General features: G+C 55.9%; 1 protein-coding gene across 1 annotated transcript in view; it reads left to right on the top strand.

Moving 5' to 3' along the window:
• The first annotated feature begins 1447 nt into the window (after positions 1-1447).
• ERCC6 (ERCC excision repair 6, chromatin remodeling factor) overlaps positions 1448-15202 on the top strand; it is a 74217-nt gene continuing 60462 nt past the window's right edge. Inside the window, exons 1-5 of the mRNA XM_008269831.4 lie at positions 1448-1590; positions 4806-5247; positions 7147-7267; positions 8872-8983; positions 14457-15192. Of these exons, the coding sequence (XP_008268053.2) occupies positions 4820-5247; positions 7147-7267; positions 8872-8983; positions 14457-15192 (1397 nt within the window). The 5' untranslated portion in view covers positions 1448-1590; positions 4806-4819. The remainder of the gene's footprint in view (positions 1591-4805; positions 5248-7146; positions 7268-8871; positions 8984-14456; positions 15193-15202) is intronic.

The following is a 15202-nucleotide window of genomic DNA, read 5'->3' as shown; positions in this document are numbered from 1 at the left end:
TAAAGGCGCAGTGTCTGTAGTGCACGTGGCCACCGCTGGGGGATATGAGCTTGGGTATGATATTAGGAGACCAGGGATACAAGCAGGGCTCCTGTGGGAGGCACAGGTGGCAGAGTGAGGCAGAGACAGAGTAGGAGACAGTCCCCATCGCAGCCTGGAGTCAAGTTCAACAAGGACCCCAGAGGATGCCGACGGGGAGTGGCATCGGCATGTCGCCTGGAACATGTGGGCAACGGTGCTCCCACTAAATGGTGGGCATTAGCGTCTCAAGAGGGTGTGAGAGTGGCGGACAGCGGTAAAGGCGGTCTGAGCAGACGCACAGGCTGGAGGTAGCTCGTTAGGGAAGACTGAGGAGGCCGCAGTGAGTGCGTGGGTGGATCCTTAGTAGGCACACACAGGGCTCATGGATCTTGAGTCAGCAGTGCACACGCGACCTTGTTACTACTCTCACTACATACAGGTTCAGCTACAAGGCTTTGCTGAACGAACACCATCTCGTTTCTAAAGTGAACGGTTGCTACAAGCAGTGGCTAATCATTGTGTGGGGGAAGGAGCGAACGGCTGCTACAAGTGGTGGGTAATCACCGTGTAGGGGAATGGCGTCTGCTTTCTGCTTGGTGCTCCAGACCCACCCCCGCCTCTCTCCTCTGATCCTCAGCCTCAAAGGCTGATCGACACGGACAGGCACCAACAAGCTCTCCGGCCCTTTGGTTTTAGCTTGGTTTTGACCAGCGGGAGCCACCAGCAGATCAAACAACGGAAGAGAGTAATGGCAAGGAGTCCTCTCCACTCTGCTGGGCTCCAGACCCAGGAATGGTTCAGAGCTTGCCATGGCTGCTCTACCAAGGACCACGCGCTGGGTGGCTTTCACAACAGGAATCTGCTTTCTCACGGTCCTCGAGGCTGGAAAGCCAAGATTAAGTTTGTCAGTAGGGCTGGTTTCTTCCCAGGCCTTCTCCGGCTTGCAGACTTCTTCCTGGGGTTTCCACGGTGCACATTCATGTCCTAATCTCTTTGTATAAAAAAATACACCAGCCATATGGCAGATTCTACTCCCATGACCTCATCTAACTCAGTTCCTTCTTTAAGAATAACCCTGCCTTCAAATACGTCACAGTCTGAGAACCAGGGACTAGGACATCTTGGAGGGCTCCAGGCGGAAGCCCCCCACCCCTATCGCTGAGACTGAGGGTGGACGTTCAAGGGCGAGCGAGGCATTGACGCAGGTGCGACGGAGGCGAAGGCCACTTCCTCTTCCTCACGCGTTCCCAGCCAGAGCCGAACGGCGACGCCCTTGCACACCGCCACCCAAGGCTGACTTCCCCTTTAGCGTTCGCATCTCAATCCTCCGACTGCAGAGACTCCACACGCATCCCAAATCTCAGACCACACAGCCCTAACCCGGGCGGCCAAACCCAACGCGCACCGGGCGCCTGCGCAGCCGGCCTCACGGCGCAGGCGGGGGCGGGGCCTATGGCGGGCCCAGGGCGCATGCGCCACGGCCGTTCTAAGTCGGGGGTGCTACGACGGCTGGCGGCGACCGTGGCGCGCGTCGCGGCTTCTGTCCGGGCAGGCGCACGGGGCCGGAGGGTGAGTGTTCGGGCTGCCAGGCTGCCTGTACGGCGCGGGGCGGCGGGTGTCTGGGCCGTTGCCGGGCCGGGGTGATGGAGCCCCGCCGTGCGGAAGGCAGGGGGCCCGGGCTCAGACCCGGGGTCGCGCGGCGACCGGAAGTGACGCCGCGGCGCGCGCTCACCTGAGGGCGGCCGGGGGTGCACCGCGAGTGGTCGGAGTGGGCGTCGCGGGACCCCCTGTGTGTAGACGACGGCGATGGCGGCGGTGTTGCTTGAACGAGCGACCCGGGGCTTGTGGAGACTTGCCCCGGCGGGTTCCCGGGCCGCCCGGCGGACAGGGTCCCAGCCCCCGCAGCCCCCGGTCACTGTCGCAGGGTAACTCCTGTGAGATTGGCACAAGCCGAGCAGAGTCCTTGTGGGCATTTTTTTTTTTTAATTTCAAAGTTGAAAATAAAGTTAAAACGTGGCTCGCTGTGTGCCAGCCTCCAGGGGCAGCTGTGCGCAGCCGTGCGAGTGACACCTGCTGTTTCTTTGCAAGGTATCCCGTGCACTCTTGGTGGCCTGATGGACCCTTCTGGCTGCCCGCTTCAGGGTCGCGTTGTCAAAGCCGCCTCCTTGACCACACACCTCCCTCCGCAAATTCCTCAAGTCTTTCTTATCGTACAACCCTGTATTTTTTTTTTCTTAAGATTTATTATTTATTTATTTGATAGGCAGAGTTAGAGAGAGACACACAGAGATCTTGCGTCTCATCTGCTGCTTCACTTCCCAAGTGGCCACAACGGTGGGCTGGAACTGGGCTGGGCTGATCAGGAGCCAGGAGCTTCTTCCGGGTCTTCCACGCGGGTGCAGGGGCCCGATGACTTGGGCCATCTTCTGCTGTCCCAGGCCACAGTAGAGTGCTGGATCGGAAGTGGAGCAGCCAGGACTCGAGCCATCACCCATATGGGATGCTGGCACTGCAGGCAGCGGCTTTACCCGCTATGCCACAGCGCCGGCCCCAGAATCCTGTGCTCTTACCAGCCGTCACCGCAGCTCCATGTCCATGTGTGGATATATACAGTTACCTTTTTTAAAAAAAGGCCTGCCTTTTCCAAGGGACTCTAAGCTCTGTGGGCAGGAGCTAGTTCACCTGGGCGCTTGTTACTTGTTGCACGCCTGGTTTATTTCACTTCCGAAACTCTTGCTTGACTTTCCAGGGAGCGCCTTCTCCCTTCCAGCTGGCCTGGGAGACTGGCTCTCCCGGCTTTAAGAAAAAAACTCCCCAGCTTGGACCCCAAGTGAGTTACTTAGTTGCTCCTCTTAGCATCTTCAACCCCGGGGCCCTCCTGTTGTCCCACTCCTATGCAGACTGCTACTCCCTGAAAGAGGAGACGCCTGGGCCCCTCTGCAGTCTGTGGCTGTGGCCGGCCTGCCTCACCTCGGCGCTCCGTCCTGTCCTGTCCTGTCCTGCCTGCGGTTTGGTTCCGCCTCAGCCCTCTTTTCTTCTTCTACAGGACGCTTGCCCATCCCCCATCCCACCCTATCCCCTGATGTGGGGAAGGCCCAGACTTCCTACCTGGTGTGGGGTTTGGCTCCGCGGTCCACTGGAGCGTCCTTCCTCTACCGCTACATACTCAGCTGCGTCCGGGGGTCAGGCCTCCCAGCCCGGGTGGCTCTGGACCTGTCTATCCCTGTCGCCCTCTCTCTTTGTACAGATTGCTGCGTCTCACCCCCACGGCCCCTCCCGGCTTCCTGTCTGAGAGTCTCCTCCTCGCTCTCAGTTGGCCAGACTGGACTTGTTCTCCCAGGCTGCTCCCCGGGCCATACCTGCCAGCACCGGGTGTGGAGCAGCTCCTCCGGTGCAGACCAGGGGCCGGTGTCAGCTCTGAGCGCCTCCGTGATGTTTGCAGTGTCCCCGCTCCCCGTTCCCATGGGCTCTTGTCCTTGCCCGCACGGGCTGCCCTGCCCTGTGGGGGTGTCACTGACACCTCTGTGCCAGCTGGCCTGGGGGATGCTAAATTCTTGGTGCCTTTGCGGGCTGTCCTTGCCTTGCTTGGTGGCTGGGATTGTTCAGTGAGGGATCAGTGCGGGCGGAAAGGACTTGTGTCATTTCACGAAAACGATTTCAGTGCTGAAAGAAACCCGAGTTTGTTCGCAGTTCAATAACAGGAAGGCTGTCTCTTGGTTAGTCACGGTTTTTAATGCATTTATTGGATGTTATCGTTACATGCACGAAGTTGGGACTGCACGGAAATTTAAGCAGTTTCTGAGTACATAGACAAATGTGAAAGTTCTCCCTTGCTCCTCTCCGTCCCTCCTAACCCCCGCGGGTTTATTATACATCTTTGCATGTCTGTGTCCCTGTGTCTACACCCACAGATGGAGATGCGTGTTTCTCTGAGTGTAACCTCATTCACGCTGTGTGTGTCACGTTTTTCATTTAGCGTGGCTTTTATATCTGTACCACAGAAATTACTTGGTGGCTACTTTACACTGTTCACCTACCACGGTGAGTGCCTTCTCATTTGCATGTATCTCTCTGGAATAAACACCTTGACTTGGAATTGCTGGCTGCAGGTCTGGTGCGTCTTAAACTTTGACAGGTATTGCAAACTTGTCCCCGCCAGAGGGCTCTACTCGTTCACGTTCCCATCAGCAGTGTGAGGGAGGGTCCCCCTGCTCATCCGCCGGGGCCAGGCTCGGGCCCCGCCTCCTTGCCAGCGCCATGAGAGGGGACATTGTGAATCGAAGTGGAGTCATGGCCGAGACGATTCTGATGATTCTGCCCAAGGCTGGCGTTTGTTCAAGGCTCCCACGTGCTGGCTAGCTGTTCGCCGCGAAGTTTCCAGTTTCAGGTCACGCGGAGGCGCTCTCCTTCCCGCACGGGCTGCACATCCCGGCGGGTCACGAAGGTGCTGACTGGGAAGAGCCACCAGGTGGCCTCGGCTGCTCCGGTGTACACGCGTGGCTGTCACTCACCTTTTTGGTGTGACTTTCTGTGCTGGGTGCCCAGATGTCCTTTGTTGTGATAACTGCATCTCTTATTTTTTTTTTTTTTGGTTAATTTTCCTTTTTTATGATCAGAACCCAAGAAAATAAACAATTAGTGCCCTTTTAAGAAACTAACACTTGGAAATTTGAGTTTATGGAATCGGAAAGTTATTACTTGATCTCTTGAGATTCAATTTGCTTTAATTGTAAAATTGGAAGCTCTGTTTAACTGAAAGAGTATTATTATTTTTTCTCTCCGAGGTAGTCCATAGAGGATGTCAAATGAAGGAGTCCCCCACTCACGTGAAACTCAGGGTTTGGACTGTTTACAAAGTGAGTGCATCCAGAGCGATGCAGAAATGGCCATCCAAGAGGAAGACACAGAAGGGATGGAGGTGGAGGGGGAGGCACTCCCACCCTCCCGGGTCCCTGGCGATGGCCCATCCACTTCCGCTGGGGACGGCATGTCAACAGCCGCGAGGAGAGGGCCGGCCCTGCTGCACATCGACAGACACCAGATCCAGGCAGTGGAGCCGAGCGCGCAGGCGCTGGAGCTGCAGGGTCTGGGCGTGGACGTCTACGACCAGGCTGTGCTGGAGCAGGGCGTGCTCCAGCAGGTGGACAGCGCCATCCACAAGGCCAGCTGCGTGGCCCAGCTCGCCGACGCTGAGAAGGAGTATGGCTCGGTTCTGGATGACCTCGCGTGAGTGCAGCCCGTCTGCTTCCTGCGTTTTGTGTTTAGGCACAGCAGGGGAGGTCCAGAAATGCAGGCTGTTACAGAGCCTGTCCCTGGGGCATCCGGGTCAACCAGGGCAGTCCCCAGCCTCGTCTTTGCACCCTTCCCCGCCTCAGCTGCAGCCTGTGCATAGCAGCTAGGGCCCCCATGCAGCTCACACAGCCTGCTGCACGTGGGACGTCCCAGCGAGGAGGGCTCTTCCGAGTGCCAAAGTGGGCTTGAGCAACAGCACCGGAAGTTGGGTGTCTCCCACTCCAGGGACCAGGAGCGTGCTTTTCTCCGGCTTGTGCTTTGTCCCTTGCTGTCCACAGACTGCTTGGCCCCTTGACAGTTGTTCTGCTGTGCGTTTCTGGAGGCACTGGGGAAGAACTCCCTGCTTTTCCCTTCCGTCCCGCTCTTGACTCTGTAAGGAAGGAGGAAGTCCTGTGGGGACCTCCTCTGTGTCTGGCAGGAGAGACCCGGTGGGCCCTGAGGGGGAGGCTCTGGGCCAGGGCGGGCGTGGGAGGGAGGATTGAGCTCCCCCATCATTGCCGGTCTGCCCCCTGCTGGGCTGAGTTCTGGGCAGCATCAGAGCCGCAGAAAGAGCAGGTGGGGCCGGGGCTGGGTGGAGGAATGGGACCATCCCAGAGCGCGTGGCCGGTGGCTGTGCAGTTGGGGAGGCCGCTGGTGCAGGTGGCTGGCGGCCGTTCAAGGACGTGTTTTCTGTGCACGGTTCCCTGGTGTGTGCTTTTGGCCTCCAGAGTGGCAGATGCTCTTCCGGAGCTGTAGTTTGATCTGGAATGTCAGTGACCTTGAGTATCCGTGACCTTGAGTGTCAGTGAGCACAGCTTTTACATTTGATCTCAGAAATGTCTCTGTTTTTTGCAGAGGCGACAGAAGGCAGGCTGACGCTAGGTGGTGGTGCTGTGGTGCCTTAGATGGCCGGCAGCCTGCACTGTGCATCCTGAGATGCACAGAGTACAAGCAGCAAATCCCACAGGTGCCTTGGGATTGAATTTGTGGCTTTTTGACAACTAGAAACTACAGTTCTGTGTGTCTATTTTAGGTGTAATTTTTTTTGTATGTGCCTTTATTACACTGCAAAGTTTAATATAACAGTGAATGAATCTTTTAATTGTGAAATATAAAAAAAAATTGGCCGCGCTGCAGCTCAATAGGCTAATCTTCCACCTGCGGCACTGGCATCCCGGGTTCTAGTTCCAGGTGGGGCGCCGGATTCTGTCCCGGTCGCTCGTCTTCCTGTCCAGCTCTCTGCTGTGGCCCGGGAGTGCAGTGGAGGATGGCCCAAGTCCTTGGGCCCTGCACCTGCATGGGAGACCAGGAGAAAGCACCTGGCTCCTGGCTTCGGATCAGCGCGGTGGGCCGGCCACAGTGTGCCGGCCACAGCGACCATTGTGGGGTGAACCAACAGAAAAGGAAGACCTTTCTCTCTGTCTCTCTCTCTCACTGTCCACTCTGCCTGTCAAAAAAATAAATATAAAACATTGTCACACATAAATGATTTTTATAAGATGATGTGCAAGCACTTTTAGGACCTTGTGAGTTTTGGGAAGCTTCCTTACTAGACCTTCAAAACCCACATGTGCATCTCGTCTCATAAGAGGGCAGCCTACTGCAGGTCACTCTAGCACAGTCTGGACTGCAGCACTGGAACCAGCTTGCACGTAGGAGGAGCTGATTTAAATCACAGATGAAGAACACTGGCGTCCCTGGGAGTCTCCAGACCCTTCAGGTTCTGTTTGTGACCCGTTAAGAATTTGCTTTCTGTTATCGTTGAGTTAATAAGACGGCAAAGGAACACATTTTAAATCACTTATCTCTCTGTGTCGCCAGAGTGGAACACACACCGTTTATCTTGTCTTTCAGGGCCTGTACGACATCCCTAAGGCAAATCAATAAAATTATTGAACAACTCAGCCCGCAAGCTGCCACCAACAAAGACGTCAGCAGGAAACTGGATTCCGTAAAGCGGCAGAAGTATAATAAGGTAATTTAGAATAATGCCTAAATATCTCATTTTTGAAAACACCGTTAGTTAGGCCCGCGTAGCGTTTCATTACTTGTTATGAAAATTACTTGCAAGGTGACAAGCAAGTATTTGTAATTGCAATAGAGAAGATTTGAGTTTCGTCCGTGTCACCTTTCAGCTGCTGCTCTTTAACCCTCTGTGTCCGACAGTGGGGCCGGTGTTGTGGCACAGCAGGTTAAGCCACTGCTTGCCGTGCTGGCACCACGTATCAGAGCGCTGGTTCAATTCCCGGCTCCTCTGCTTCCTGTCCAGCTCCCTGCTCACGTGCTGTGTGCCTGGAAGGCCGTCGAAGATGTCCCTTCTTTCACGTTCCACCTGCATTCTGTCCTTGAGCGCCTGGTCTCTGTCCCTTGCCTCTGCCAGAGCAGCTGAGCGGTGGCAGCAGTCCCTTGAGGCAGCCGGGAGCTCCCAGGTGAGGCCCATCTGGCCTCTGGTGGGCGCCTCAGTGCCAGTGCAGAGGCCTTTGCCCCCCTGCACGGCTCCAAAGGCGGAGGCGACCAAACTTCAGGTCCTGATCTAACTTCAGTATGCATTCTTCCCATTGTAGCTCTCTGATGTTTAGAGGGATTGTGTTTTAAGTGAGAATTTATTGAGGGAAAAACTGAGAAACAAGTTGCCAATCCCTGCAGTAAGCATTTAAGTTCAGGATTTCCCTTCATCCACACTTACTTTTTAAAAAAATTTATTTAAAGATTTACGTGTGTATTGAAAGAGTGAGACAGAGACAGACAGACAAAGATCTTCCTTCTGCTCGTTCACTCCCTGAATGGCTGCAGTAGCCAGGGCTGGGCCACGCTGAAGCCAGGAGCCAGGAGCCCTGTCTGGGTCGTCCATGTGGGAGGCAGCACTTGGGCCATTTTCCGCTGCTTTCCCAGGCACATTAGCAGGGAGCTGGACTGGAAGTGGAGCTGGGACTTGGACCTGTGCTCCTGCTGCGCCACAATGCTGCCCTTGCCCCAACCCCCAACTGTGGTATTGAAATATTCTTGACCTTGAAAAACAAACCAAGAGCCCCAGGCTTAGTTAATTGGGTAAGGCCCCACAAAGGTCACGTATCTCAACTCTGTTGATGCCCAGGGAGCCAGGATGAAGAGGAGTGTGGGGCGGATGGGGTAGAGGCACAGCAGAAGATGGTTTTCCTTGAAAGTTTTGTGCTTGAGCAGAGTGCTCTGTGGGACAGCATGCATGTGAGGCCAGCTTTCCCTCTGCTGCAGCTTTTGCATTCGCACTTCTCACTGTGCATGGCCTGTTGGCCGCTGAGGTCCGACGCGCAGAAACTGAGTGATGCGCCCAGTGCGAAACGTGTAGTGTGCGCGTTCTTCAGGGCCTGGGCTTGGACGTTGCGTGCCGCAGAGTGGGCGGGACGGGGACGCCTCCAGAGGGGACTGACTGGGGCTTGTCGCTGCAGGTGCTCACGCAGGTTCCCTGTGTGCTTCTCCTGTGCAGAATTGCTGTCTGACTTTGGTTTTCTCTTGATGACGTTGCTGACTTTTGAGATGCTGTCGTTGGCACTTCACAAAGTCACTGCGTCGCTGTGTTCTCTTTGGTATTTGCCATCCAAGGAACAACAGCTGAAGAAGATCACTGCCAAACAGAAGCGTCTCCAGGCCATCCTGGGAGGAGCGGAGGCCCGAGTCGAGCTGGATCACGCCAGGCTGGGGGCGGAGGATGCAGGTGAGGAGCCGTGAGCGGTTGCCCTGTGTCCTGATGCCCGATGCCGGAAGGCGTGTGTTCAGTCTTGGCCCGAGTTTAGAGAAAAATACGGTTCTTTGCCTTCGTGTCAAAACCGATTTAAGGAAACTTTATTCTCTAAACCTGCAGAAGCAAACTCTTGATAGGGGTTTTTTAGAGAATGAAAGTCAGTTTTAACAGTGCACACTGACAACTCCATCTAATGGAGTGGAAGTCGTAAACACTGTCAACACTCTCACGCAGTTAAGTTGATAAAGGTGACTGGCGTCTTGATTGAGCTGCATTTTGGAAGCCAGCCTCAGGCCTGAGCATCTGTGGGCTTGTTCCACTCACCTTTCAGGGGCACGTCTGGCAGGCTTTGTGAGCCTCTGCTGTTGTTTCTGGAATGACGCCAGTGCTGCCTTCACGCGGGTTATACCAGGGCCATGATTTTGTTGCTATTACTGCCTTGAATGGTTGTCCTTTGGAAAGCCTTTTGGGAAAAAGGGTAAGCTCTGTTGTGTGTGTGCGGAGACTGTTGGTTGCTGCTCAGTCTTTTACTGCTTGAAATGTAGATTAAGTCATCTTTGCATTTTAGCTCTTCAAGAAAATACTGGGAGTTTTTTCCATAAGACAAGATTATTAAGAATGAATGAAGGCAATAGAAAAGTATTAGAAAGATGTGCTTTTGCAGTCCAGTCTCGGGGCAGGCACTGTGACGTGGCTGTTAGGCCACTGCTTGGGATGTTGCATCCCATTCTGGCGTGCTGGTTTGCGTCCCAGCCACTCTACTCTGATCCCGCTCCCTGCTGATGTGCCTGGGAGGCGGCAGGTGGATCAAGGACGTCGTTCCCTGCCACTCGTGTTGGAGACCTGGATGCAGTTCAGGGCTCCTGGCTTTGGCCTGGCCCAGCCCTGTCTGTTGTGGGCATTTGGGGAGTGACCCAGAGCATGGAAGATCTCTCTCTTCTGCCTCTGCGTCTCTGTCCTTCTGCCTTTCACATAGATGAAAATAAAAAGCGCTGAGAAGGAAAGTTCAGTCTCTGAGAATTTATAGGCCTGCAGGCCGTGCTCTGTGCCGGGGCACATGCGGCTCTTCTGTTCCTGTCTTGCTGTCTGAAGCCTGCTCTCTTCCGCGTCCTGCTGTTACTTTGGTTAAACTTTCCCCGGGACCAATAGCTGCCTCCCCAAATCCAGAAGCCCTGCTCCTGCCCGCTCCGCGCCCTGTCTGTAGCAGCTGATTCCTCTGTGCCTTCGGGGATCCCCTCCCCCCTGCTCCTCATTCAGCCCTCTGTTTCTCTGTAGTTAGCTTTGCCAGCTTTTCTGCCCTTATCATAAATGCTGATATGTTTCAGGATTCCTTGCTGAGTCATAGTCTTGTTTCATTTCCTCTCCCTGAGCACGCACATCCACTCCCCAGAGATTGTGCAGCTACCTAGGTTCTAGTAGCTGTAAGCCAGGAGACCTTTGGCCTTGCCTTTTTGTTGAACTCAGGATTCCTGCACTGTTCCGGCACCAGGTCACCCCGAAACTCCTGGTCTTCTACTCCCCACCTCCACCCCACCTGGGGAGTCAACAGAGCAGAACGCCGAAGAGCCCAGGCCCTGGGGACCGAGCAGCATGTTGGCGGTGTGGACCTTGGCTGTGTTAGCCTCTACTTCTGCTCTCGTGCTTCCCTGAGCTCTCCGTTCAAACGCTGGCCTCTCCATAGATCTTTTCCTAACGTGGTTGTAAGAATCAGTGGGCAAAGTTTCCTTCTGGGACCAATTCCAAGCCCACTGGAACTCTGGCATAGTCTTTGTGGTCTGGGAGGAAGAAAAGAGAAAACATAGGATGGGGAGGAAGAGGTAAAACTCTGATTATGCACAGAGTTCACAGCAGGTTATTCACTCAGCCTGGGGAGAGCTGAGTGGCTTACTGGGAGGAACAGCTGACGGGCCAGGCGGGCCGCTCAGGCAGGGCTGGAGCTGAGCGCACAGTCATACTCGGGTGTGGGGAGGACTCCAGTGTCAGATCCTGGGCTGCCTCCAAGGTGGGCCTCTGCAGATGCAGTGTTTTCCTTAGGCCCCTCTTGCTCACACAGGCTGATTTCTAACTTCCTGCCTAGCAGAATTATATAGGAATTTAGCGCGGTCATTGAATACAAGGTCAATGTGTAAAAATCTGGCTTATTTCCTTGTGCCACAAACAATGAAATGTAATAAAGGAGCCAGTTACAATAAAAATCAAATGCCTAGAAATAAGCCCTAGCAGAAGAATGTAGTTTTCTGCAGTGGTTTTTTTTTTTTTTTTTTTTTTTTTTTTTTTTTTTTTTTAATTTGACAGAGTTATAGACAGTGAAAGAGAGAGAGACAGAGAGAAAGATCTTCCTTCCATTGGTTCACTCCCCAAATGGCCGCTATGGCCGGCGCTGTGCTGATCCAAGCCAGGAGCCAGGTGTTTCCTCCCAGTCTCCCACACGGGGTACAGGGCCCAAGCACCTGGGCCATCCTCCACTGTCCTCCCGGGCCACAGCAGAGAGCTGGACTGGAAGAGGAGCAACCGGGACCTGAACCCGGTGCCCATATGGGATGCTGGCGCCGCAGGTGGAGGATTAACCAAGTGAGCCATGGCCCCAGCCCTGCAGTGTTTTCTACATCTATAAAATGTCATTGAGAAAATAAAGATGTAAGTCTTCCTAGACCGTAGCTGTGGATTGGAAGACACTGTACTGAGAAGACATCAGATCTCTTGTCCTGCTACAGTTTCAGAGCACCCCAGTATGTGTTTTAGGGTTTGTTCCCCTGAGGGAAGGCCAGGGGGTAAGAGGTGTGGGGGGGAGGGGGGAGGGGCATGTGCAAACTTGGAATTTGTGTGAGGATGCATGGGGCCGAGAATAGCCAAGGCATCACGTAGGTGAACTCAGTGTTGAGACCTGCTATAAATCTATCATAATTAAGCTAGTGCGCCATTGGCACACAGGTGGATAAACAGGCTGATGGGACAGAGGAGAGGGCCTGGCCAACGGATCCAGCCACACGTGGTCCCTTGACTTAGGGCAGAAGCAGCAGGCAGTGCTGCGGGGAAGAGCGCTGCTGAGCTGGTCGTGAATCTGACTTCGGGTTCTGTGTGCAGTAGCCGTCTCCAGTCATCCAGCTGTGAGCGGTGCAGAAACACCCCCTGGAAGGGAGCTGGTTTGCTACGTAGCCTGTCTCCACACCAAGAACGTTGGTTTGCCGAAACGTGGCGTTTAGAGTAGAAAGGTAGGCACAGGCTGGGAGGTGTTTGCAGCAGCCACCCCAGTCTGTGGTGAGTTGGTTCTGGGGCCCCCACAGGCACCGTGGTGTGTGAGACCCCCGTATTCAGTGGAGTACTTGCACAGAACCTGCACGCATTCCCCCGCCCCCAGTACTCTGTCGCTAGGCAGCTACGTAAGTAATGACTATTGTTCAGGGAATGATGACGGGGAGAAAGTCGGGGAGCTCCGGACAGGAGCGGCTTTCCCACACGAAGGGAGCCCATGGGGACGGGGTGCCCACTGCACGCGTGTGAAGCAGGGGCGTGGATCTGGAACAGAAACTCCTGGGAGGATTTTTTTTTTTAAGGCAGACAAAAAGGAGCAAAAGACTTTAACATTTTGTACACAGAAGAGGCTGCCAGTGAATACATGCAGGCTCTGTCTCAGACCAGTCTCTGTTAGGACAGAGTCCCCTCGACTGGACTGGGTGATCAGGCAAGTAGAGGTTTGTTTCGGCTCGTGGTGCTGGTGGCTGGGCCACCGCGTCTGTTGCGGGCCCTGAGCCGCAGAGAGAGGAAGCAGGAGCACTGAGGGACCAGGCTTGCTTTCCCAGCAGGTCACTCTCCTGCCGGAAATAACTCATTTCCGAGAGGAAGGCCTGGATGCATTCCTTAAGGTGGGTCCTGCTTGATCCAGAAGCCTCCTGAGGCCCCCCCCCCCAGTCTCTCAGCACCCTTTACACTGGGGACCAGGCCGCAGCATGAGCTTTGGGAGGGGTGCGCCATCTTCACAGAGCTCGGCCTGGTCCATCAGTCATGAGAATTGCAGATGACCTTCTCTGGGTAGTACTGTGGCACGCACCAGCATAGCTCAAGAACGTGTGGCCGGCGGGACTCCCAGACGCTGTGGGTGGAACTTAAAATCGGAGAACTGTGTGCGGTGTCACACGCCCACAGATTCATACAAGTGGATTTCCCAGAGCTGTGTGGCAGGATATCAGCGTCAGTAGCCAACACCTGGAAGCCTCCCAGGTCCTTGTTAACGGTGTAGTGGGCGAATGTGCCGTACCTGCCGGCACACAGGAGAATGCAGCGCTGTGGCCGCCTTCGGCAGCGGGTAGGGCTCAGAAGCGTGGTGCTGAGCGGAAGCGCGCAGAGCCAAGAGCACAGGCATTTCCCGCCCAGCTCCCTTCCGGCGGGTTCAGAGCCAGGTGCAGCTGGCGCCTGGGCCAGACCCCAGGGTGCCGGGGGCGCCTGGTGACCTGGATGTCGGTCCATCCAAAAGCGCTGCACTCTGTACTTGGCATCTGTGCACTTTCTGCTGAATGTTTTAGGTCGGCACGAGTTTACCAGGAAGCTGGAGTGGTCTCCGGGGCTGCAGGCAGTGTAGACTTAGAAGTGGGGATTCCTTTCTGTGCAGCCTGAGGTCCGTGCTGTTTTGGCTTTGTAGCAAAGTGATTCTGCTGGAGATTAGTTAGAGCTAGTGGGAGAAGGGTGACTGGGCTTATTGTGGCTAACTTCCGGTTGCAGGTACCTTCCAAGTCAGGTCACTTCCTGTCCACCCCTGTGCTGTCCATAGGCCTCTGCTCATGGTGAGACTGTGCCCTCTCTGTGGCGGCCATTGTAGTAACCCGTAATCATCTGGAGCCACCGAGCACTTGAAACAGGGCAAGTGCAGCCGGGAGCTGAGTTTCTGACTTAATTTAATGTAAATAGCCACAGGTCACTGGCAGCGGCCACGCTGGGCGGTGCACAGCTGTTTTTTATTTTAGTTTATTTGAGAGCCAGAGCTCCTACATGCTGGGACACTCCCCAGATGCCTGCAATGGCCTGGGCTGGACAGACCGAAGCCCAGAGCCAGGAACTCAGTCCGTGTCTCTGTCTCATATGGGTGACTTCAGCCATCACTGCTGTCTCCCAGGGTGTGCATTAGCAGGCCACTGGAGAGAGGAATCAAACCCAGGCCCTCCAATGTGGGACAGGGGTGTCCTGGCTGGCGTCCTAACCGCTAGGCCAAACGCCTGCTCCCAGGGGTGACAGCCACGTCCCATAGTGCCTGTGGGGGTAGCTTGTCTCTGCCTTCAGGACGCCCTGAATCCTGGTCCTAGCACTCAGGTGGAGTGTGGGTCGAACAGGAGCGTCGTACGCGTGGCATGGTACGGTGCCGTGATGCACTGCGTCCCGCGTCTGCGGTGCGCACTGGTGCACGGCCCGCAGGTGCCTGTGTGCGGGTGCTGAGTGGGTGTCGTTTCTCCCTCAGAGCCAGGGCCGTCCAGTCTGGGCAGCATGCTCATGCCCGCCCAGGAGGCAGCCTGGGAGGAGCTCGTCCGCACCGGGCAGATGACGCCCTTTGGGACCCGGATTCCTCAGAAGCAGGAGCGGAAGCCCAGGAGGCTGATGCTGGACGAGGCATCGGGCTTCGAGAAGTATTTGGCCGAGCAGGCGAAGCTGTCCTTGGAGAGGAAGAAGCGAGCCGGCGGGGCCAGGGCAGCCAGGAAGGCCCCGGCCGCCGTCCCCGCCGCGCTGAGCCCAGCCCCTGGGGGCAGTGAGCCGGGCTCGAGAAGCAGGGCGCTGTCCAGGGCAGACAAGCGCCTGAAGCAGCACATGAAGAAGCTGCAGAGGCGGGCGCGCCAATTCCAGGGCGGCCTGGGGCTGCTGCGGCGGGGGAGGCCATCGGAGCCCCGGGCGGGGCCCGGAGCAGCTGGCGACTCCGAGGCTGAGGGGTCTGGGGACTGCCCCACGGACGGGGAGGGGCCGGGGGCCGTGGCCGGTGCGGACCTGTCTGGAGACAGCCCCGACTATGAGCTGAAGCCTTTGCCGCAGGGCAGGAGCCGGCGGCAGAGAGCCCCAGTGCAGGAGGTGGACGAAGACTTCTTCCCCAGCTCCGAGGAGGACGAGGAGGACGGGGGAGCTGCAGCCGCGGCCGCGGGGAACCGTCGGAAGGCGGCACGGTGCCGAGACGACGGCGACGAGGACTCCTACCGGCAGCGGTTAAGGTCAGTCTCC

This window comes from Oryctolagus cuniculus, chromosome 15 (genome assembly GCF_964237555.1).
Source record: "Oryctolagus cuniculus chromosome 15, mOryCun1.1, whole genome shotgun sequence".
Taxonomy (NCBI): Eukaryota; Metazoa; Chordata; class Mammalia; order Lagomorpha; family Leporidae; genus Oryctolagus; species Oryctolagus cuniculus.
This window is presented reverse-complemented; position numbering and strand designations above follow the sequence as displayed.